Source organism: Rhinatrema bivittatum, chromosome 6 (genome assembly GCF_901001135.1).
Source record: "Rhinatrema bivittatum chromosome 6, aRhiBiv1.1, whole genome shotgun sequence".
Taxonomy (NCBI): Eukaryota; Metazoa; Chordata; class Amphibia; order Gymnophiona; family Rhinatrematidae; genus Rhinatrema; species Rhinatrema bivittatum.
In genome coordinates this window covers 176,829,169-176,854,984 of record NC_042620.1, presented here as the reverse complement: position 1 = coordinate 176,854,984, position 25,816 = coordinate 176,829,169, and the positions used below count along the sequence as shown (strand labels likewise).

Below are 25,816 nucleotides of genomic sequence, written 5' to 3'. Positions count from 1 at the left end.
CCTGTCTCTTTTCTCCTCTAGTGTATACATATTTAGGTTTTCAAGTCTCACCTCATATGCCTTTTGATACTTAAGAAGATAAGATGTGCCATTTCCAGGCTTCTCATTTTATTCTTAAGCCTCTTATGCGGGACCATATCAAAAGCTTTGCTAAAATCCAGGTAAATCACATGAACTGCTGGTCCTTGATCTAATTCTTTAGTCAACCAGTCAAAAAAGTCAATCAGATTTGTTAGACATGATCTTCCTCTGATGAAGCCATTTGCCTTGGATCCTGCAACCCCCCTGGATTGTAGGTTGTTCAGTATCCTTTCCTTCAGCACAGTCTCTATTATTTTTTCCACCATCAAGGTAAGACTAACAGACCTGTAGTTTGCAGCTTCCTCTCTGCTACCACGTGAAGCAGATTACAACAGTTCTTCTCGAATCCGGAACACCACTCCTATCTCACCAGCACTTCTCTGAGCTCCTTTAGGATTCTAATACGATTCTCATCAGGCCCCATGGCTTTCTCCATATTCAGTTTTGTTAATTGAACCCACTCTCCTCTCTAAATCTAGTGGTATCTGCCCCATGCCCAGTCGTATACTTGCCAACCAGCAATGGTCCTTCTCTAAGAATATTTTTAGTGAACCCAAAACTGAAATATTTGTTTTATATTTCAACTATTTCCTCATCTTTCTCCACATATTGCTCCTTGTCTCCTTTCAGTACCACCTCTGATCATCCTCCTTTCTCTGATATGTTTGAAAAATGATTTGTCACCTCACTTTAGCTCACTGGTGATCCTTTCTTCCACTCTGACCGCACCTTCAAAAGGATATAAACCAGATGGGAGTTGGTCCAGAGGGTGGCTACTGAAATGATCAGTGATTTTTGTTCTAAAGCATATGGGGACAGATTTAAATATATACACATATATACCCTAGAGGAAAGGCAGAATAGGAGAGACATTTAAATATCTCTGAGGTATCAATGCACAGGAGGTGGGCCTCTTTCAACGGAAAGGAGGCTCTGGAATAAAGGGGTCATGGGATGAGGGTGAAAGGAATAGACTCTGAAGTAATTTAAGGAGATATTTCTTTGGAGAGAGGATGGTGAATGCATAGGACAGTATCTGAATTCAAGAAAGCACAGAACAAACACAGATAATCTCTTAGGGAGTGTTATGGATTACAGAGTTGAGTAGTTGATATGGATGGGCAGATTGGATAGTCTGTATTGGTCTTTTTCTGATGTCACATTTCTGTTTCTATTTGAGTTAGTTCAATAAAAAGATATTACTTACAGCATGTTTGTTGACCCCTGTTTCTATGTATCAAGGAGACTAACTTGGCAGCTAAAGCACTTTCCTGTTGTAGAATCCTCTGAGAAACTGAGCAATAAGACTTTTCTTTTAGGAAAAGAATAATAAGTCTGCTTTGTTTTCTTCTGCAGCCTTTTGGAAAGTTAATAAATGACATATAGCAGACTATGGGGTCTAGACAGCAGCTTAATGGTCTCAGTGAGAGCAGAAGATATTATTTGTTTTATAGACCCTCATGCAGTGATATTTACAGAACAGAAAAATCAACCTTTTCAGACTATCATGAAATTCTTCCGGGAAACCAAAATATTCAGCTTATTTAAGCCATTCACTTTTTAATAGTATACTGGCAAACAAAATTGCCAGCTTCTAGCTTGCACTCCCATCATGTTTTAGGAAGGGAGAGCAGTTTGTTCTCACAGTTCACCTTGTACAGTTGTATTGGACACAATGATCAAGACTTCTGTGACACTCACTCTGGAATGGTTTACTAAGGTACATGAACATTTAAGACATTTGCTTTTCTGACTTCTTTTGCAAACCTCTTTGGGAAGTCACATAGTCATTTCCTTTCCCTCTATCTCTTTTATCATTATTATCATTAGCAAATACCATCTTTGATACAAAGATTGGCAGCTATGGTACACCAGCTTTCCTCTTTATGTGTCCAGCTTTGAGGATCTTGACCATTTTTTTATGTCAGTACCCCAGGCTGCTCACTTTGCCTTTGTCTCTTTTGCTCTCTGCCATGCTCTTCAATGGAAAATCAGCTAGTTTGCCACAAGAACCTCTACATATGATCAGCAAATTTAATTTTCCTTTTCGCCAGTCAGGGATCTTTGATTTCCCATCATCTTATACACCTTTCATTTGGCATCAAGTCCTTCCAGCTAACGTTCAGAATTCTCCTACATTTCAAATGTGTGCCTTTTCTTTATCATCTACTGGATGCATTCATATTTCACTTCTGTATCCTATACATTGAGAAGGTATATGCACCCATTTGCCATTTTTAAACTTTAAATCTAAGTTCCTACTAAAACACCACTTAAATCTCCCAAATCATATTGTTTGCTTTCTCAATTCTTTTTACTTCTTTTGAACATTTTCCATCTTTTGCGATCTAACTACTTGATTATATTATTTGATGTATTACAGTTTCAGTCCTTCAGTAAATACTTCTATAGCATTATAATTCTTTTTGCTAATTATCACGATTTTCATCTTCTTGGTGTTCAAGTTAATTCCATAAATCTTATAAGCTATACATATGTACTGTGCCAAGCATTTTTGCTATAGATACAAAATGGGAGAAAAAACTTTAATGCATAGGCGTCATACTCTATTTATCATCTCTTATACATCTTCTTTTGTTGATGTCACTACCACTGTATCATCCTGAAGTTAGTCACCTGTAAAATAAGACCATGTCATATTATCCTGTTCTCTCTGTATCTCGTCATTTGTTTACTCATTGGATTAGAGCTAGACACATTTTACTGATCTGACATTTCAGAACTTAACATACTGCTCTTCAGTTGGCACTAGAATGTCATTCTACAATCCCCATTCTGTTTTTCATCATTGTGAAGAAGAAAAAACACATTTTCCACAACTATGTTGGTTTTGTAGTATATTTAGGGCTAAGAAATGTTTCCTTTTATGCTTACTATATGTGCATGAAAGATGCAGAGGAAGTTATATAACTAATGTTGTTTTTACAGAGAGGTATAAAGGTAAAATAATTAAAAAAAATAGACCCTTGAAGATTATAAATAACTATCTTCTCATTCACATTATTTAATAAGTATTGCTCTTATCTTCTTTGAGATCAATATTCAAAGGGGTTTGTATGGATTACCTTTCAGTTGCCTGGACAAAAACCTGTAACTGAACATTTATCCCCTCTCACCAGCTAAATTTGTGAGTAATCTTCTTGGCTATTGATGTAGGGAAAGAGGATCTGAAATACCTTAAGTCAGAAGATCCTATTAGTTCCCTAGTTTTACAGGGAAAGGAGATTAATCAAATATTAATGAATAGAATTATTCCTAGATGGAACTTTATTTAAGCTAACTGGGACAGGAACTCAGTTACAAATGTTTTACCTGAGAATTCAGGATTCAAATAAACTATCTTTAAAGTTGTGGATTTTTGCTACTGTTTCATATCTTCTCCTAAGTGATGAAGCATGGCAATCACTGTGCTATGCCTGTGAATGAAGACTTGTAAATACCTTTTCTTATTTGAACTATAAATAAGTCAGGATTGCTTTGGAACCACATTTAGTGCCTCAGTTTGAGCTGTGTGAGTTGTCTCTGCATGATAGAGAATGGACGCATGGACAGAGGGTCTGATAAGGGTTCTATCAGTGATCTAGTAAAGAAAGGGGTATCCTATACCCTATTCCCATAGCAGAGATTGAGCCTATCATCCTCTAAACCATTTTTTTTAACCAAAACCCCCAAACCTGGTCACATGAAAAATGGTACTCAAGTAAAATGATACATATACACATCAATAGTAAACATTAGTAACATGTATTATTTTTTCTTGATTATAGCCTTTATCTTGTGCATACTAGTGCCTGTACTAGTATGCACAAGAATATCTTTACTTATCTGGTCTGTAATTAAATCAGATCTGATTTGGAACCACAATTAGTGCTTCAGTGTGAATTATGTGAGTTGTCTCTGTATGATAGATAAAGAGGGCTGATGGTCAAGGGATCTGAAGAGGTTTCTAACAATGATTGCCAGAGAGGCCTTGTCAGCCTGTCCATAGTGGAAATTTGTCCCATAGTCCATAATACCATTTGATCAACTAATATTAAGTAAGAACCTTGACACCTGAATACAAGTTCCCACTCCTGAACCCAACTGCATAAATGTCAATGTCTGTATATATGAATAATTAGCTTTGGCTCCTTTTTTTCTCTTGCATGAATAAAATGTTAATAGAATTGCAAGAAAAAGCAGTGGCTACTCTTCCACTTCCCTAAAACTGCTGCTGTGTCCCCTCTCTGGTTACTATATCCAAAATGACTGAAATTTGAATTTATTCCAATGTGGTCTGCTGTGTGCATTTCAGATATCAGATGGAAGTAAGTCCCAATTAGATGGATCCTATACACCAAGACTTAATAGGGAATCTGGGGTTACTATTCTGTCTGATCGTTTTCCTGAGGGAAAGATTGGAACTTCACCACCTTCAGATGCATTCTTTTCCTCCTTTGTCCAGAAAATACCAAAAGCCATCCTTTTTTCATTTGTAAAGCATCAAGGATTTTGAACTGAATATGATTAAGCTCTTCCAACTTGATGTTCCATAGAGTGGGTAGACAGTGTCATTAAACTTGGTCTTAGCTGGTATGGTGAAGCAGGTTTGGAAGAAACCTCAGATTTTGCCAGATTGTAACAGGAATGTGGACAGGGAATCTTGTTCTGGGAGCTCTGGGTTATGACCACCTCCGGTGTTCATGAGAGCTTGTTAGTCAAATCTGCTATTTAGTGAGTTTGCTTCTTGTAGCTTCATGCATCAGATCTGTTTAGCCAGGAATCCAAGAGACTGCCCCTGACTGCTTAGCTATCTGCAATGCTACATGCCTGCACTGCTGCTCTCTAGTCTGTATAGCCAAATTCTAGTTTGCATAGTGGAATAACCGGAGAAGAAAATAAAAAGCTCTCTAATTATTTATACTATCTTCCTTTCAGGGGTTCTTCTAGTTTTATCCATTGCTGTCTCTGATAGGCAAGACACTTGCAAAATTTACGAGATGCTAGGGTTGAGCGATTCTCATCGCCCATTATTCACTGAGGAAAGCAAAATTCTTCTGCTGATGTTCAGCACAGGTCTGGATAAGATTAGGAGTCTGGTTAAATCTGTTCTTTCACAACCAGGGCATTCTCTTCAACCCCCCGCATCCAGTCGCTCGTTTTCATGCCCTTGCTTCTGGGAGGACAAATGCAGAAGGTCATACAATATCTTCCGGGAAATGTTTTCTCTGTTTCTATGTATTTATGTATTTTAAATATTTATAGCCCATCTATAGTAAACTGGTTAATTTGACAGCAAACCTCTGAATTTATTTTCTTGTTCCAAATGAAAGCCTTCTATGACAAAACAAGTTGGTATAAAGCCCAGTTTTATCAGATTCCATTTACCTTCAGTTAACCCTTTGCATGTATCTACAGAAAGGAAACTGATTCCTGTACAGGCTTTAGGTTTCAGGTTTGTGCACGGTATTTGAAACTTTCCATTAAAGACCCTGGCATATAAACACAGTTCTCAACCTTTTAAATTGATTAAGACCTGAAAGATGATATTTTTTGATGGCTCTGACTTTAGCCTTCGGAGCCTGTGAGTTTCAGAACCTAATGACTGATCTGCCCTATACCCAGGGCATAATTTGTGGGGGAACGGCCTGGGACAGAGTTCCAACCCTTCGTTTTAGACTTAAGAAGCAGGGCAGTTGGGATGTTCTGTTTCAGCCCCCTCCAGGGAAAGAGAGGGGAGGAGAGGAGCACTGATGGGGATTGAACATGTGGGGGCTGGGAATGGAGGAGCACTGAGATGAGGAGGAATGGTGTATTTGGGTATATGTGTGAAAGAGAGTGTGTGTTTGGGGAGAGAGAGAGAGAGAGTTCACATCTGGCCCCTGATCCCTTGCCCAGTTCCCTCCTTCCCTCCCTTCCTCCACCACCACTCCATAGTTCCACTCCCATTTTATCTACAAATTAAGCCCTGCTTATACCAGCTTGCTAAAAACAAGGTGGTGCAACAAACATATCCAACATTTCTTGCTAAAGTGGTTTTGGAGTTCCACTTTGACCAATCAATCATTTTTCCAGCATTGTGCCCTCATGCCCAGAGGAAAAGCTACCATTCACACACTGAACTTTAAGAGAGATATTGCTTTCTAACAAACCTAAATTCATGTTTATTTATTTAGAGTATTTATAATCCGCACTTACTCCAGTGCTCAAGGCGGTATACAATACAACATTCATAAAACCTCAACATAAAGACAAAAACAAAAAAAACAAGGATTATTCAGCCCTCACAAAAACACAAACTCCCAACACCTATGCTACTGTCAACTATTTAAGTGACCCCCAAATGCTTGGGAAAGTAGATATGTTTGTAAGCTCTATTGAAGGGCATGTATACACATAATAAGCCGCAGTTGTTCAGGAAGAGCAACTCAGATGGCATCACCCTGCAGGTGCCAGAAGCAGCAGCATGGGGGCCTGTGAGCCAGCATGGAACTCACCAGGCCCTGCAGCAGCCCCACCTTCACATGAGTAACTCTGGGAACAGGAGGGACTGGGGCAGCTGCAGAACCTGTGAGCTTGCACTGGCTCACAGGCCCTGTAATGTTCATTACTAATACTGCTGCCACATGCAGATCACTGTTGGGCTTGGGGATCAGTCATGAGGGGAGAAGAAGGCTGAGTGTACACAGGTCAGTGAAGATTGCCAACGCCCTTCTATCCTCGTGCACTACTGAATCTACCCATGAGAAAAATGTTGCCCCTGTCATCAGCCTGCCCCTCTCATCAGTTGTCATTCACCTTTGGCCCGAGGCCCAAAGGAAAATGTTTCTGTTGGCCCTGGCCCTGGGGCATGTTTAGAGAAGGGGCTGTTTGAGAGGAGGGATCAGATGCAGGAGGTGTTTGAGGGCTGGATCATTTAGAGAGGGACTGGCCATAAAGGGTGAGAGAGAGGGAATGAAAGAAGATTGACTGGAGGATGTAAGAGAAGAGTTGTGGCTGAGAGGGAATTAGCTGGGGGCATGGGAGAGAAGTATTGGAGAGGAAGAGGTGAGGCTGAGAGGTGACGGGAGATGTGGGCTGAGAGTAAGGAGGGGATGACAGGATCAGTTGAGAGTTATAAGAAGGGCTTGGGGATAAGAGGATCAGCTGGGGTGATGTGAAAAAAAGCTGAAGGGTTAAAAGAGGGAGGTGGGCTGGAGAGCTGAGAGGAATTGGGGGATTTAAGAGGAATCAGCAGGAGGATTGGAGGTTCAGAGAGAAGGTCCCTTGGAGGGGGTGGATGTTGAGAGAGGATTGGCTGTATTACAGTGATGGTGAGAGTGAAATGCTAATTTTGTTTTGGTCATCCTCTGGAGTCAGGTGAATTTTCAAATGCTAAAATGGGGTCACATTGGCTAAAAGATTGGGAAGCTCTGTCCTTGAGCTCAGGAGAAGATCTTTTGACTTGGAATGAGGCAAGTCACATGACCCATTGATTTGACTCTATTGGAAGACTTATTGCTGGGAAAATTATTGCACAAGTTGTAAAGGTACAGTAGAGAATAGAAATTCCACATACACAAGTATCCCATATTTTGCCCCTGTACTAATTTCCCTTGATTAGAACTGTCTAAAAATTCAATAATAAGGTTTCACAGTCCTTCCAGCCTGCAGTTGTCAATATGAAAGTAACATACGTGGTTTATTTTGAGACCAACATTAATGCTCCTTCATAAAACGGGTCAGCAAACTGTAACTGAAGACAGAAAGGGATGAGAAAAGTGTGGTCATTTCTTAAACCCCACAGACACAGACTTAAAAAAATATTTTTAAAGTAAACTCATTTTGCTTTTTCAAGTTTCTTCAGCCTTGCATAATTTCATTTCTATTTTCATGCAGTAGTGACTTCATGAACTGTTGCCAAAAACTGTAATTTTCTATATTTTATTTTATTCTGTGTCTGAATCTGCCTTTCTTGCCCTTTAATAAGAGATAAAGACATCAGTACTTGTGAGAGGCATTATGTGCCAGTGAGTCCAAACAGCCCTCAGCATATGGGCTCCTCTGGGGGCGTCAGATTCATTTACAAATTCACTATATAGAGAAACAGCTTTTGCACTCATTCTCAACACGACCATGTTTGTGTCTTTTCAAATGCATTACCTTTATTAAAGTAGAACTGATCCCTTTCCCAGAACCCTCCCCCTACACCTCATGCGGATATATGCCATGCATTCAAGGAATTGATCTATTTTTGTTTTAGTAAACATGGTTTTTTTTTGTCCCATTTTGCAAACCAAAAATGTTTTATATAAAGCCTCTTTTTTTTTTTTCAAGTAACAAATGTAGAAAAATAAGGTCCTTTTTCAAAAAATGTTTATCCAAGCATTATGTATTTATAGCAGATGACACACTCGCTCCCTCTCTCGCTCTCTCATGTCAACATTTTTTGGCTCATTTTGAACTAAAGACCATGCTAAAATAAATTATCTATGGGTCGTCCAAGCTTAGAGATGCTGTTCATAGTCTGCAGCCAACCTTTTTGGTTCCCTTAAACATTTAACTACTAGGAACTTGCTCTTTTTAGCAGCTCTGTTGCAAAAAGGTATAATTTGTAGCAATTACTCATTCTTCTTTAAGCACAGATTTTTTTGCCCTCTCTCCTGACCATTAAGAATTCATATTTTACTGCCCCCTTTACCCCAAAATAAATAAATAAAATATCAAAGTCTCTTCCTCAGTGCAGGATTTCTTCAGCTGAAAGTTACAAAAGAACAGTGCAATAATATGGCCTTTAGTCATCTGGAGTCCCTTTACACATTGGTGCCTTCATCATCAATAAACCGGATGATATCGCTCTGGGAACCTCCTGAGGAGCTCTGTACCAGTTCCAGTGATGCAGCTGAAGAGAAGGAGTCATTCAAGTCTTTTGGAACCAATCCTGGACCCAACAAGTCTGCTACCCTGTCCCGTAAAGAGTCCGAGGCTGCAGGTGCACAGAATGGCCGTACCAAGGATGGATTTGCACTGCCTTTCTTTGCCTCAGGCTGTTGACCAAGATAGAGAGGAGATGCCATCACTGGGGATGAAGAACTCTCTTGTTGGTGAAGAACTGTGCTTTTGTTGGTGAGCTGCGTCTGTGGCAAATAGTTGCGACATGGAGACAGAGTCTGATTTATAGGTTGAGAGCCGCAGGTTCGATGACCCATGTGATGGTGGCATGAATGTCTTAGGAAGGAATCCAGGGACAAAGCTGGGTGGACATTTTTCCTGGGTAGGTGCCCCGCAGGATCCAGTATAGGTTGTGATGATGGTGATGGTTCAGCCTGCAAGCATGTTTCAGGACACGTGCTTGGTTGGATGTAATCAGGCTGTGTCGGCCCAGGAAAAGTCTGTCCAGTGATGCTGGTGAAGGCAGCTTGAGACTGAAGGCTACTGCTAAAACCGCTGCTATTGCTGTAGGTGTTATTGAGATTTGATGTAAAGAGGCTGACTGCAGGGGATGGAATATATTTTTGGGCCAGTAATAGGGGACGGAGAAGCTGTAGCATTTCATTCAGATCCTTGCTTAGTTGTGTCACTTGGTGGGTAAGGCTGAGCATCTGTAAAGAAAAGGATCATTACTGATTTGCAGAAGAGGGTAGCAATAGTTATGACAAGAAGAAAGGGCTATGAACGTGCTTGTTTTTTTATGCACCGCATTTTAGAATGTGTGTTCATTTTGGATCTGTATAATGTAAACATTTTACAACTATGACAGACAACTACACTGACATTTGACAGGAAACTTCTTTCAGTTTTTGATTCTTATATGGCCTTAAGCAATGCATACATACTTTTTCAACTTATTTACAGTAACTACAGTGCAAACGTTCCTGGTGATGAGAGTGATTTTAATTGCATTCTTTAGGGCTCTCCTCACACTCAATATTTATATACCGCACAACCTGTCAAACAAAAGCAATTGCAACTAATTGTAAAGCAACAACAGGCCGTACGCTAATGCTCACCCAATCACCATATATTCAAACTTCTACATACAAGATGAAATCTTTATCATTTATTTATTCAAAATCATTTTCTATCATTTATTATAAATACTATCTTAAATACAATTTAGAAATATTTAATCAATCATCAGTTACCCCTCACACTCAACACTCATACCGCTATTTCATTCACACCACATTCCCCAATGCTACACGTTAAAATGTAAAACTTATAGAAAATAGTAAACTACATAATATTGGTCATCTTTCAATTGTACATATTCTCTAATCGGCGATTGGCCAAGCAATTTCGCCTATTCTTGATGGAGTGTCATTATCATCCTATTCCAATTTTAATGATGTCTGTTCTTTGGTAATTGACGCGTTGACTCTACTTTTATAATTCTCATGTACCAGATCCAAAGAGTCTTGCAACTTCAAAGAAGCCTGCACTGTGAATTTACACCTCAATGTAATTCATAAAGTGGTACCGTTATAGTATGCCCAACTTCAAAGAAAGCCGCACATTAATTTACACCTCACTGTAGTTCATATGGTTAATGCCGTTATAATATGCCCGATGCCATTGTGCTTCAGTGGCTATCCTGCCGCTTGCATCAGGGGATTTTTCTAACTCCCAAATTTCATTTTAGAACAACTTCAAGGTCTTGCTGCGGACCAACTTCGGGATTTTACTGGCTCGTTGGTGCTGGTGTGCTTCTTTGAACGTAACTTTGAATTTCAAACTGCTGGCGTTGAGCAGACATTCGCCTCACTCCAAATAGTTAAACTCACAGCTATAAGATCTGTTAACAAATATACACGTGCAAGCAATTTTCTACACATATCAACAAGAACAACAACCCCCCTTCATATGCCCAAAACTTACTTACCCATGTCGACAAATTCAGATCTTTTTTTGTGGCTGTGAGGTTCACCACTGCATCGTGACTTAAAAAGCCGCAAACCACTCCCCTCCCCACCCCCTATGTTTGACATCACCGACATGAGGCGTACTTCTCATTTTAATGCAGTGTTAAAATTCAAACAATTCCTGCCTCTCACAGTTCATATAACCATTTCAGGGAAACTTTTACCTAATTGTTCCTTTCTTGTTATTCAAAGAACCACCCCCATTAAATCCTTACCCATATTGTGAAATGCGGGACCAACCTGACCTGATTGAGAACCCCATCACTACCTTCTGTTTATAGAGTTTGAACAGAGCTGACACCCTAGGTACTACAGCCTAAACTGAAACAACCCCCGCTGCCAATACCAATTGTTTAAACTAGTTTCAAAGTGATTGTTTTAATTGTACTTTTCTGTGCCTTTTGAAACATGCACTCCACTACAATCCCCAGACTGTACCCGACCTGGTTGAGAACCCTATCCATACTTGCCATTTGCAGAGCTTCTGCACAATGAACACCCCCACTCAACCTCTTTATTGAGGCCTCTTGGAGTCACAGTGTTCCATTTGAAAATGTATCTTAGTTCTTTTTTTTATTAATAATTTATTCACATCACCTCCTCTGATTCTCAAGGGTAATTGTTCCACAGCCAGGAATCTCAAATCCTCTACCTCATGGCCTATTTCCACCCAATGTTGAACAAGGGGGGCTTCCATGCGATTGCACCTGATGCAACTCATATGCTCCTGTATTCGAATCTTCAATTTCCTAACTGTTTTGCCAATGTATTTTAAACCACAGGGACACCATATGAGATATACCACCCTTTCAGACTCACAAGTGGTTTTCATGTGTAACTTAAAGGTGCGCCTGTTTTCCAAGCTGACTTCCTCACTTTGGGCCGATTGAGAACAGACATTACAACGACCACAAGGGCTGCTGCATGCACAAGGCTGTCTCTCAAATTTGTGGCCCTTGCAAAGGCGATCATTGGTTTCTCATCAAACACCCCATGTAATTTTAAAATATTCCAATGTCGCATGACGCTCTTGCGTACCCTCCATGTATCCGGTGTAAATGGTAACACACATACTATGTTGGTCCCTTTATTCCTCTTTTGGAGCATCAAAAGTAGATCCCTGTTCACTCATCTACCCCTCTTAAACGCTCTTTTCAATACTTTGTTCGGATACCCCCATCTCTAAATCTCTGGAACATTTCCCCCGCTTTCAACATATATAACGGCATTAACCATATGAACTACATTGAGGTGTAAATTAATGTGCGGCTTTCTTTGAAGTTGGGCATACTATAATGGTACCACCTTATGAATTACTGAGGTGTAAATTCACAGTGCAGGCTTCTTTGAAATTGCAAGACTCTTTGGATCTGGTACATGAGAATTAAAAAAGTAGAGTCAACGCGTCATTTAATAAAGAACAGACATCATTAAAATTGGAAAAGGATGATAATGACACTCCATCAAGAATAGGAGAAATTGCTTGGCCAATCGCCGATTAGAGAATATATACAATTGAAAGATGTCCAATATTATGTAGTTTGATATTTTCTATAAGTTTTACATTTTAACGTGTAGCATTGGGGAATGTGGTGTGAATGAAATAGAGGTATGAGTGTTGTGTGTGAGGGGTAACTGATGATTGATTAAATATTTCTAAATTGTATTTAAGATAGTATTTATAATAAATGATAGAAAATGATTTTAAATAAATGATAAAGATTTCATCTTGTATGTAGAAATTTGAATATATGGTGATTGGGTACGGCCTGTTGTGGCTTTACAATTAGTTGCATTAACACAAAACAGGCATCATTGCGGTTTCATTTGGGATTGTATTCAAACAAAAGCGATTTGCAATAGTTCACATATAATACTGATACCCCTCTCATGGCTTCTGAAGGGACTACTGCTATCCATGCTGGACTACGGAAGCCTTCACAATGTGGCAGGAAGTGTTCCTTATAAGACAAACTGAAACCAGAGGGAGGGGCACACCAGACTGCCAGCACAATACTTCTACCACACAGAAAAATAGCTTCACGAAAACCTTTTCTTTTACTCTTTCCCAAAGCCCTTTTAATTATATGTTTGGGACTGAAAGGTGGAAACTGTTTCCCGCATGACCAAGCTTGATGACCTACTTATAACTTTATATCTATCAAGTATATTGTCTTCAAAATTATAACAACAGGACTAATGAGAACTTAGCAAGTCATGCAAGGTACATAGCTGTATTATATGCAAATGAATAAAAACTGCAGGGCTAAATTCTATACAGGCTACAACTTTCTGATTATAAAGAAAGTTAACTTCAAACCTATGGCTTAATATAATTTTTGATATGTTGTACCAGTTCATTTGTCTTGTCATGTCTAATGCCCTAAATCAGAGCTATACGTACATTATAACAAAATTAATGAGAAATAAGTTCATAGTACATATGCAAATAAGAACATAAGAACATGCCATACTGGATCAGACCGAGGGTCCATCAAGCCCAGCATCCTGTTTCCAACAGTGGCCAATCCAGGCCATAAGAACCTGGCAAGTACCCAAAAACTAAGTCTATCCCATGTTACTGATGCTAGTAATAGCAGTGGCTATTTTCTAAATCAACTTAATTAATAGCAAGTAATGGACTTCTCCTCCAAGAACTTATCCAATCCTTTTTTAAATGCAGCTACACTAACTGCACTAACCACATCCTCTGGCAACAAATTCCAGAGTTTAATTGTGCGTTGAGTGAAAAAGAACTTTCTCCGATTAGTTTTAAATGTGCCACATGCTAACTTCATGGCGTGCCCCCTAGTCCTTCTATTATCCAAAAGAGTAAATAACCGATTCACATTTACCCGTTCTAGATATCTCATGATTTTAAACACCTCTATCATATCCCCCCCCCCCTCAGCCGTCTCTTCTCTAAGCTGAATAGTCCTAACCTCTTTAGTCTTTCCTCATAGGGGAGCTGTTCCATTCCCTTTATCATTTTGGTCGCCCTTCTCTGTACCTTCTCCATCGCAACTATATCTTTTTTGAGAATCAGAGACCAGAATTGCACACAGTATTCAAGGTGTGGTCTCACCATGGATGATGCCTACACAAGGATAGTGATTAGAGGCAATTGTGATGGTGGGTTTTTTTTTTAACAGTGTGAACTGGATTAACTCCACCAAGTGGGCCACACATGATGCATAATGACTTTAAGACAACAATGTCTTTTACTAGCTGCAACCAGAATCGGAGTAGAATTAGTAACCTAAATGTGAAATGCTCAGTATCTTTGTTCCAAGTCACTGAACATACTTAACATAGTAATTGATGGCAAATAAAGACCAAAATGGCCCATCCAGTTTTTCCAGCAAGGTGTTTAGGGTTGTAACTGCTACTCTGTGTAGGTTACTCCCATGCCTTCTGGTTAGGGTTGTAACTGCCATGCAGATTACTCCATGCCTTCCTGAAAGTACATCTTGACATTCCTGAGTTTACTCCATTACACTTTCATATCATGACCTCTAGTTCCACAGCTTCCTTTCCAGTGGAAAAACTTTGCTGCTTGTATATTTTTAATACCTTTCAGGTACTTACAAATCTGTATCATATCCTCCCCATCTCTTTTCTTCTTTAGGGTATATATATTTAGATCCTTCAGTCTCATCCCATATGGCTTTTGATGCAGACATCATACCATTTAGGATGCCTCTAGCTTATCTCTATCCTTTCTGAGGTACAGTCTCCAAAATGGAACACAGTATTCTAAATGAGGTCTCACCAATGACCTATATAGGGCATTATTACCTCATATTTTGTGCTGGTTATGCTTCTTATGCATCCACACATCTCTCTAGCTCTAGCCACCATCTTGTCGCACTATTTCGCCAACTTCAGATCATCAGACACTATTACCCCAAAGTCCCTCTCTTGATTGGTGCATACTGGTTTATCATCCCCCATCTTATACAGTTTTCTTGGATTTCTGCACTTTTTTGCATTGAATCTTAATTGCTAAATATTTGACTACCCCTCAAGCTTTCTTAGATTACTTCTCATTCAGTCAACTCTCTCAGGGATGTCCAGTCTGTTGTAGATCTTGGTGTCATCCACATAGTCAAACTTTTCCTTTAACCACTTCACAATATTGCTCATGAAAATATTGAACAGAAGAGACGGCTGAGAGGGGATATGATAGAGGTCTTTAAAATCATGAGAGGTCTAGAATGGGCAATAAATAGATTTTTAAGGACTTTTGGCTATTTCTTGTTTTGTTTCCTATGAACCAGGAGACCAGGGTTTGAGTCCTGCCTGCTGTTGCTCCTTGTGACCTTGGGCAAGTCACTTTACCTTCCATTGCCTCAGGTACAAACTTAGATTGTAAGCCCTCTGGGGATAGGGAAATACCTTCAGTACCTGTATGTAAACCGATGTGATATCTCAGATCGAATGTCGGTATATAAATAAATAATAATCTCAGGGTGACCACAGCTCATAAATTCTCAGGTATGGTGGTCTAATACTCTAAAGTGTGTACTAGCACCTATCCACAACACTTTGTTCTTGTTAGAGGAGGAGAAGTATAAACAACCAGCAGAGATCCTCTTAAGCAGGTCCTGCTTCTCCACCATAAACTCTGCCAGGCTGTGGGAGAAAGAGTCAGTAGGATGACAGTGTGGTAACACAATGCTTTTCATGACTGGGGCTGTTCCTCTTTCCTGTTCTGTGTGCTTTCTTCTCTAAATAGGAAGCATGCAGGGGAAAGAGAGTTCCAGAAAATGGGGGCATGTTTTTTTTTACAGTGTCCCTATATTGTTGGTTTGCTGACTATACGTCTGTTGTGACCCAAGGGAAGTAAGATGATGTTGGGGTGGGGGAATAAAATGGGGGAGAGATGAGTAACAATGCTAGGAGATGGAAGGAGAGGAATAAGACACAGAGAGGAGGAAGACGTGGAGAGATGGGGAAGAGGAGCAACATTGCAAAAGGGAAAGGAAGGTCAGAATGGGAAGAGAAGGAACAGAGGGAAGATGAGGGAGAGCAGGAACAGGACAAGAGCTGGGAGAAAAGGAAAGATATGGAAATGGGGAAGATGGTGTTTGTTTCTCCCTGGCTTCTAAAACTTCCGGCTGTTGCCAAGGAGTTTCTAATACTTCCCTAGTTTTGTGTGTAGTCAACCAAGAAATTCATTTGTTGAGAAACAATGACCCTGGCCTGCTTGATTACTCACTCATCACTGGCTTGTAATGTACCTGTTTCCCCATGTAATATTAAACGCAAAATACTTAACACCTCTATAAGCCAACAACCGTATGTACAAAATGCACCTCTTTATTTCTTTTGCAATTGTATTCTGGAAATTCTTTTTTTGATTTGACGTACTGTGAATATTTGTGAATTGGTAAAAATTGCCACTATTTGTTATATTTACTGAAAAATTCTTCAAAAATGAAAAATCTTACTTTGAGTATAAAAGCGGTATTGTTAAATCTACTTAAAAACTTCTTTGAGTTCTGGAAATGTCATCTACTTACTTCTTGATTCAACTTCTGAATACTTTTCCTGGTCTCTGCATTTTCTCCTGCAAGAATAAAGGAATAAAGAGCATCAGGAAGACACTTACATAGCATGCACAGCTGCCAGCACTGCAGGGATATTTATTTTATTTATTTACTGTATTTTGTAGCCGTCTATTCAAATTAAAGCCCTAGACAATGTACGATAAAATCACAATACTACAGATAATAAAACAATGCTGATAATAAAATTAATAAAATAGGCAAAAATAATACAAACATGCAAAATAATGAAACAATCAATAAAGCAATTCTTTGGTGAACAAAAAAGGCTTAGACAATGTTGGTGTGGCCAACCCTTCGGTCAGCCACTAGATGGCCCTAGGTCCCTTACCATCAGGACTAGTGACAGCATTGGGATTTTCCATTCTCTTTCAGTGTCTCCACTGAGCTGACCGTGATTGGTTATCCCAGGGGCATAAGGCGGAGCTAGAGATAGAACTGGAACATCAGGCTTCTCTCCCAGAGAGGTCAATGGAGGTTGTAACATCAATCAAGCCTTGGGAGATTCCCAACCGGATCTCCACCCCAAAGGGATCAGGACACAGGCTGCGGGCATCAGACTGAATTTTGGACTCAGAATCTTTTCATGGAGTGGGGCTCCTCCCTAGGACTCCCCAATCTACTGGGCTGTTTGCACCAATGAGGAGACAGTGGCAAGCTCTCTCCCAGGAGTTAGAGAGATGGACACAAGCACCCGGCAGAGAGACAACGTAAATAGTTCAAGTGTACAGTTTCATTTGTGGAAAGTTTGTGGGACAGTGATTGACCTTTTGGAAATAATCAGTAAATTTAAGCTGAACACCCAGTCTGAGTCCAGCCTGTTTGTCCCTGAAGAGAATACATCACTAGAGAAATGCACACACATACACACATCAGAAGCAACAGGCCATCACCAGGGCCACAAAGGATATTATTTCTCCCCCATAGAAAAAGCTCACTCCTTGGGAGGTGCAGAAAAAAGAGGAAGGATGGGAAAAGCAGCACCGACTAACAAAAAGATTTATGGCCCTAGGGGAAACAGCAAACCCCCCCAACAAAGGATTACATTGCAATCAAACAATCTATATATATATATATATATATATATATATATATATATATAATGTGCTTAGGAGGTGTTATGATCATCAGTTGCAGACGGCTGCGACCGCATCTACTCACGTCTTGTGTTACTCTTCTCCCCTCTCCGGGCCTGCTCGGGGTGGGGGCTAGTCTCTACCGCCGCGTACCTCAAGCTTCCTCATGGCGGCCGGGATGCTGCCATCCCCCTCGCCAACTCCGGGCCTCCCGAGGCGCACGCACCACCGGACCCTCTTTTCAAGATGCTGCGGCGGGAACCTCAGGGACATCCCCAACTGATGATGTCAATTAGTCAGGGTTCTTAAGCACTGCCTTCGCCCCTGCTAGCTGACTTGGCAAGGAGTTGCATCGCTACTCTGCTTGCTCCTGTCTCCTCGGACCTGTGGTGGCTGTCTCGGACCTTCCTTGGACTTTGGACCCTGGTTCAGGTACCCGCTCCTCAGGAGTCTGCTGCGCTCCTTCCAGAGACCTGGTCTCCTGGCTTCCCCTGCTCCTCGGGCTAGCCCTGCGCCTTCCAGGTGTCCTACTCCTTAGCCTCCCCGCTCCTTGATGTTGCCTCTGGGAATCACCTCACCACTTGGGAGACTCATCTCTGTGCTTCCTTGCTCCTCGGGGCAGAGCCTACTTTCTACACCAGAGACTGTCTGTGCTTCCCCACTCCCCAGGGCAGTACCTACGTTCTATACCAGACACTGTCTGCGCTTCCCCGCTCCTCGGGGCAGAGCCTGCGTTCGACACCAGAGACTGTCTGCGTTTCCCCGCTCCTTGGGGAAAGTGCCTACATTCCACATCAGTGATTGCCTGTGCTTCCCCGCTCCTCGGGACAGAGCCCTTCTTGTATCAGTGACTGAACTCACGTCCTCCCCGCTTCTTGGGGTTGCTGCGTCATCACCTGGAGACCCCGACTCGGGCCTCCCCACTCCACGGGTTAGCCTACATCATAGCTTCAGTACCTTCCTCGATATGCAGCTCCGTCCCTCGGGGCTGACTCAGCAGTCTACCTCCAGCACTTCCTGCTCCTCAGGTTTGCCTAGCGCCTCTGTCTCGGAGATCTCTGTCCAGATACTGCTCTCCAGCTCGACCTGTATTCTGTGGGACCCTCAGTACTGTTTATCTCTCCTCGAGCACCTGCTGCACCTGACCTTGCCTCCCGATGGTGTGGACCTGTGGGGCTCCTCCCCACAGGCAGTAACAACTCGTACTTCACGCTAAGGGTCCACAAAACCCACAAACCATAACAGGAGGAAGTGATGTCTGTCTGCAATAGAGGACCAGAAGGCTCATCTGCATATTGCTCTCAGCAGCCCCAGAAGAGGACTTTAAAGGACACCGTGAGCCATCTAGGCTTCAGCTCCCACAATCATTCTTTCCAGCAACAGAGACTCTGAAAATATGTGCCAAAACACCACTTTCTATACATTTTCAACAACAAATATATTTATTTGATGCAATAACAAGGAATTAGCTCAAATAAGGATCAATAAGAAGTTAAACTGGGTTGTATTCTCTGAAGGACCACTGATAGGCAAATATAAAATAAACCAATATATTAAAAGTACTTTAGATTAGTTTGAACATTCCTACTCCCTTAAAAGTTTTAAATCACTTACAACTGGGGAAGGCAGGCTGTGCTGGGGCTGAGGGAGTGCAGAGGAGTGAAGACATGCTTTGCTGGGACTGGGGCTGCCGGAGCTAGGGCAGGCTGTGCTGGGGCTGGAGGGGGAAGAGCAGGTTACTAGGGATGGGTAGACTGTGCTGAAACTGGAGGAGGGAGGGCAATAAATAGGATCCTCCGGGAAATTTCCATGAGTGGCTGTACTGCAGCTGGGTCGGGGGTGGGGGTGGGGGGGGGGGGGAACTAGGCTGTGCTGCTCCTGGGGCTATGGGGGCAGGAGGGAAGGGCAGGCTGTGATGGGGCTAAGTAGGCTGTACTGGGACTCAGAGTGGGAGGGCAGAGTGTGCTGGGGGCAGGGAGGTAATTCATAGAGGCCTCTGGGGAATTTTCACAGGTGTCAGCTGGTTTCAATTAAAGGCTTCAGTATATAACCAAGCTTTACAATGCTTCCTAAGCAGCAAATTGTCACTGGCAGATCTTATATCCCTTTGAGTCATATTTTACAAGATAAGACCAGCACAGGAGAAAGCCCAATGCTTCATGTCTGCATATTTCACTTTCTTAAAGCATCCTGAGAAAAATGCAAAGATCTCGGTGGCACATACTATGCCAATTTATTCTTTGAATGCACAGACTTAAAGATTAACAAATAAAATAAAAAAAAATAAAAAATTTGTAAGTTAATTCCTTTTATTCGCTAACTTAATAGTTATCATCTTACTTTTTTTTTGTTTTTAATTTGTTAACCTTTATTTCTGTGCCTTCAAGTGGACTAAGACAGCAACCATACACATTTATCCTTCAGCACCTTGGAACTTGTTCTGAACAATGCTTTATACCCCACAATCATCACTTAAAAATGAATCCTAAAAGAAATCGGGAACCAATGTAGGCCCTCCAGAATAGGAGAGATGTGATCATGCAGCGTTAGCTTCAGCAAGATAATGGCAGAGGTGTTCTGCACCAGTTGAAGCCCGGCTAACTAGTTCTTCTGAAGGCTCATGTACAAGGCATTGAAATAATCAAAGCAATCATCAGTGTCTGCACGACTGAAGCCAGACAGGGATGGTTTCAGATTGCAGGTAGTACAGAAGTAGAAAAAAGATGAGCTAATCACAGAGGGGTAGATTTTAAGAGGCGCGCGAACAGCCTACTTTTGCTTGCGCATCAGACTCAAGCAAAAGTACGCTGGATTTTAGTAGATACGCGCGGAGCCGCGCGTATCCACTAAAATCCTGGATCGGCGCGCGCAAGGCTATCGATTTTGTATAGCCTGCGCACGCCGAGCCGCGCTGCCTCCCCCCGTTCCCTCCAAGGCCGCTCCGAAATCGGAGCGGCCTCGGAGGGAACTTTCCTTTGCCCTCCCCTCACCTTACCCTCCCTTCCCCTACCTAACCCACCCACCCGGCCCTGTCTACACCCCCCCCTTACCGTTGTCGGGGGATTTACGCCTCCCGGAGGGAGACGTAAATCCCCGCGCGCCAGCGGGCCTGCTGCGCGCCGGGCCGCGACCTGGGGGCGGGTACGGAGGGCGCGGCCACGCCCCCGGGCCTTAGCCACGCCCCGTACCCGCCCCCAAAACGCTGCCGACACGCCCCCGCAACGCCGCGCGCTCCGGCCCCGCCCCCCGACACGCCCCCCTCCGAGAACCCCGGGACGTACGCGAGTCCCGGGGCTCTGCGCGCGCCGGGAGGCCTATGTAAAATAGGCTTCCCGGCGCGCAGGGCCCTGCTCGCCTAAATCCGCCCGGTTTTGGGCGGATTTAGGCGAGCAGGGCTCTGAAAATCTACCCCAGAGTCTGCATATTCAGACCAGAGTCCAGGACCACACCATGTACCTTTACCTAAGATTTAATGGGCAATATTTCCCCAATCCAGATGATTTGTGCGGATGGTAAATCCACAGAGGCCCTTTTTACCTCAGGCTTTCTGGGATTAAGAAAGATTCTATTCAATATTAACAACTGACACCAAGCACGAGGCCATCTTCCCCAGCTGCTTTATGTGGTCCTTACCTAATTCCAGATATATCTGAATATTAGCTGCATGGCAGAGACAATCTAATCCCTAAGGGGCGGATTTTAAAAAGCATTTACATGCGTAAATCTGGGTTTTACGCATGTAAATGCACTTTACTCGAGTAAGTGGGCTTTTGAAAATTGCTACAATATATGCCATTGAATCGTCCATAGGATTTATTCGCATAAGTGCACTTTACGTGAGTAAATGGCTTTTGAAAATTGCTACAATAGTAGTTACATTTATGCACGTAACTCCTTTGAAAATTACCCCCTTAGCTTTTATGAGGTTTCCAATAAGGTGGGTGTAGATATTAAATAATAGGAGGAATACAATCAAGCCCTGGGTTACTCCCCATCTCAGCTGTTTTGAGCCCGAGATTTCGTTTCCTGCTTTTATCACTTGGGTACAGTGATTTAAAAATGAGCTATACCAATCAAGCATGATGCTGCTGACAACAGGAAGCAGGGTATTAGAATCCCATGGTCGATGGCGTCAAAAGAAGCAGACAATTTTGAAAAGATCACCAGGATCACCTGCTCCCCTGTCCATGTTCATTTGGTGGACATTTATAAGAATTACCAGGGAGCTTTCAGTACTGTTACCTGTCCTAAAACCCATTCAACCAGGATCCAGCAATTTGAGAGCATTTTCATGGAATATTAGTGACTGGTCTTGCAGTGCTAGGACTACACTGTGCTCAGAGGCAGAACAAGGCAATCTTTTGCCTGAGGGACGGGATGGTGCTAGGGTTGCCAATTGGCTCCAGATTTTCAAGATAGGTTGATCCAGTCCTGGTTTTACTCCCCCTGCATGCGGGTACCTACAGTCTTGCTTTTCTTAGGAACTGCAATAGGGAAATCAGAACAAGTCCCTGCATGCAATGGGGTAAAGCCAGGACTGGATCAAAGTGTCCTGAAAATCTGTAGCCAGTTGGCAACCCTAGATGACTCCCTCCAAGGCATAGCACAGGTCAAATCACTGAGAGGCCAAAGGGGGGTCCTCTTCGAGTCTGGCCCTTTCAGTGATTTGAAATGCTGCAGAAGGGGGAAATCAGAGGTCAGAGTTCCCAGAAGAGTGGCAGATAGGGTGTCAGTGATAATATTTCTAGGAAGCTGGCAACCCTTCCACTCTCCCAGAAACTCTCCCACCTGCGTCCCACGTTTCCCCAGAATTTGTCTCCTGAAGATGTGGGAGTTGGGTGAATGTTGAGGGTCTGTGTGTGTCAAACTCTCTTCAGGTCAATACAAGGATATTGGGGACCCTATGTGAACTTTACAACTCTGTGCCCCCTCCTTCCCAGCTCTCACTACACACCATAAAAAATTGGGCATTTATAATAGATTTTTCATGAAAAAAGACATTCATAGTCTTCTGAGGTAAAAATATCACATCATGTCTATTTACAAGTACTGCTGTAGTGCCAACCAGAAAACCCTGCTAAAAAGACACCTGGAACCCATATGGTATTAGGCTTATTGTAAAATGCAAGTGGGCTTGGCCCTTAGAAAGCCATGAGTAAACTGAATTACAATTACAATATAGTTAACCTTCCATACCAAAACAGCACTAAATGCCAGCACTCAAACAAGAATAACCCTACCCATGAAAAGGTGCTAAAACACCAGTACACCTCCTATTAGGAAAACAGAACAAGTCAGGCTGCTACAGATCCCTACACAGAAACTACACACTAGCAGAATACCTCACCTCAGGCACACATGCAGAGCACAGACAAACCCTTACTAAATAGAGAATAAAGTGACCATAAAGTATAAACATGAAAGTGCAGACAAAAACTGAACTGGAAACTGCAAGAAACCAGACTCTGTATATAGTACATCCATCAATCCTCAAAAAACAATAATAAAATAAAAAAATAACACATTAATCATAATAGTAAAAATATACTATTAGAAAAAATAAGTATTTCAAAACAGCAGACAAACTGATCATTCAATAATTAAACTCATAAAAATCTTTAAACAGTTCTCAAAAAACAAAATATTTCAAAACAATAGACATCAATTAACACCCAATATTTAAAACCAATAAGAATAAAAACATTTCCCTGGTCTCCATACCTGGGATCTTTTGTCTTCCAGTTTCCCTGGATTGGGGGAGGGGGACCGCATAAACTTTATGCTCTCTCTCACACATACACACTCTTACACATGCCCTCTCTCATATACATACCAATGCTCTCTCATACCCACAGGCTCTCTATATCCTTCACACTCAGACCCTTTCTCAGTCACATATGTTCACCCTATCTCTCTCATACATCCACACTCACACATGTACACAGGTTTTCTCACTCATCCTCTCTCTCTCTGTCTCACACACACACACATATACACATACTCTCACTCACATACTTGATCTCTCACATACCCACTTTCTCTTTCTTACACACACACACACACACACACACACACATGCATTCACACACACATACATACAGGCACTCATACCTCTTAAACACAGAGATGCACACAGGCTGACTCTCTCTCACACACACACATGAACACAGCCTCTCTCACACACACGCACACAAAGTTTCTCTCAAACACATACACATGTATGCAGACACTCAATTAAACCCTCTCTCTCTCTGTCTCTCTTACACACACACACACACACACACACACACACACACACACTGCATACAGGCTCTCTCATACATACACTCATGCATGCAGGCACTCATTCACATTCTATCTGTCTCTCACACACACATGGATATGCAAACAGTTTCTCTTATATCACACCCACATCCATATGCATACAGACTCATTTTTTCTTACACAGAGACACATTCCATCAGGGCCTCCCCTTCTCTTCTTCAGCCTCTATGGATAGAGTCTACAGGGGCCTACAGGGTCTCTCTTGGGGCCGTGGTGGAATGGGCTCCACCTCAGCCTCATTGGGCATTTGATCTTCAGCGGATTGGGCTCCACTGCAGCCCAGCTGAGCTTTCTTGATCTTTGGGCTGTGGTGGGATTAGATCTGCCGCAATCCAGCAAGGCCTTCTTCATCTTCAGGCTGCAGTAAATAGGGCTCTGCCACGGCTCTAGTGGGCCTTCTTCATCATTGGGCCACAGTGGGATGGGCTCTGCCATGGCCCCGCTCTTTGGCAAGGTGAGACAGTCGCCAGAGAAGTGTTTTGGGGGGGACACTTTTTGTCACTCACAAAATTTTCTGCATGAAGTGGCTACCTCATCCTACCTCATGAAAGAACCATCCCTGACTGTGCCAAATAACCCTCTTGTCTCTGGCTTACATTTAAAAGATATGTCATGAAGATAAGGGACTTTACAACCTTAAGAAATATATTTACTAACATAACTCTAGTATACTTCAGCACAACAGGGGGTAAATCCTCAAAAGTGTAGTCAGAACCTATGAATGCAAAATAAGGAGTCATTCTTTAAACAAAAAATATTTTATAATTGCAAAAAGGCTCTCTCTCTAAAAATTTATAGTATTTAGGATTCCGCTTGCTTAAATACCAGGCCTTAACTCCCTTGCAAAATTTTAAATAGTTATTTTCTTTTCTTAGCGCCCATGAAGGGAGTTCATATCTTTATTTTCTTTATTTCCTACTCCCAGTTAAGGCATCCTTGTTATAATGTAACTTTTATGCTCCTTTAAATTGTCTCTTGTTGATTGGTTAGTTATATTTACTGCTTAGTTCGATGTAAACCGAGTTGATTTGATTTGTATCAAGAAAGTCGGTATATAAAAGCCTTTAATAAATAAATAAATAAAGAATGGAGTCCATATAACTAAAGGCAGTTTACCATGTAACTTCTAATCCGATGATTGATGGAGATGGAAAAATAAGCAGTTCAAGTTGCGAAGATCACAACATATAAACAGATCGATATCTCAATTCCTAGTTGAAGGTAAATGAAGATGGAGGTCCATTATGAATGTGAACTCAAGAATGAAGGCAGAGGATCTTGGAAGAGGAGAACATTCCTTCTGGTGGGGAACTGTATCATCAGAGGAATAAAGCTGTGGGCAGGATTGGAGGGAGGCAGGAAGATTAAATGCTACCAGAGATATGAACAATATTCTTAGGATTGCTGGAGCAGAAAGAAGGGAAGGAGACACTGCTGTCATAATCTGAGGATAAATGAACAAGCCAGCAATGAAGTCAATGTAGTATAAGAGGAGTTCATGAAATTAGGGGATGGTCAAGGTCTGGCATTGACTGAGGTGTTAGCCTGTCTTTCCTCCTAGCATATCTACCTTATAAATGGCCTGTGACCGACGGCCCGCAAATGCGCAGTAGAGCGCAGCTCTACTGCGCATGTGCGGGCAAGGATGTCGATCAGAAAAAAAAAATGGCGGTGGGGCCGCAGGAGCGGGAGGAGAAGCAGCGCGCCGCGCGCGCGCGCGGTGCCGCTGCTTCTCCTCCCCAGATCTGCCGGCAGATCTCGGGGGGGGGGTGTGTCACTCCCGCGCCCCCCCCCCCCGAGATCTGCCGGCAGGAGCGGGAGGAGAAGTAGCGGCACCGCGCGCGCGCGCGGTGCCGCTACTTCT

General features: G+C 42.2%; 1 protein-coding gene across 1 annotated transcript in view; it reads right to left on the bottom strand.

Annotated features, from left to right (window-relative positions):
* Positions 1–7,804: 7,804 nt before the first annotated feature.
* LOC115093843 (potassium voltage-gated channel subfamily H member 8-like) overlaps positions 7,805–25,816 on the bottom strand; it is a 783,142-nt gene continuing 765,130 nt past the window's right edge. Inside the window, exons 13-14 of the mRNA XM_029606179.1 lie at positions 16,508–16,554; positions 7,805–9,662 (exon numbers count right to left, since the gene is read on the bottom strand). Of these exons, the coding sequence (XP_029462039.1) occupies positions 8,874–9,662; positions 16,508–16,554 (836 nt within the window). The 3' untranslated portion in view covers positions 7,805–8,873. The remainder of the gene's footprint in view (positions 9,663–16,507; positions 16,555–25,816) is intronic.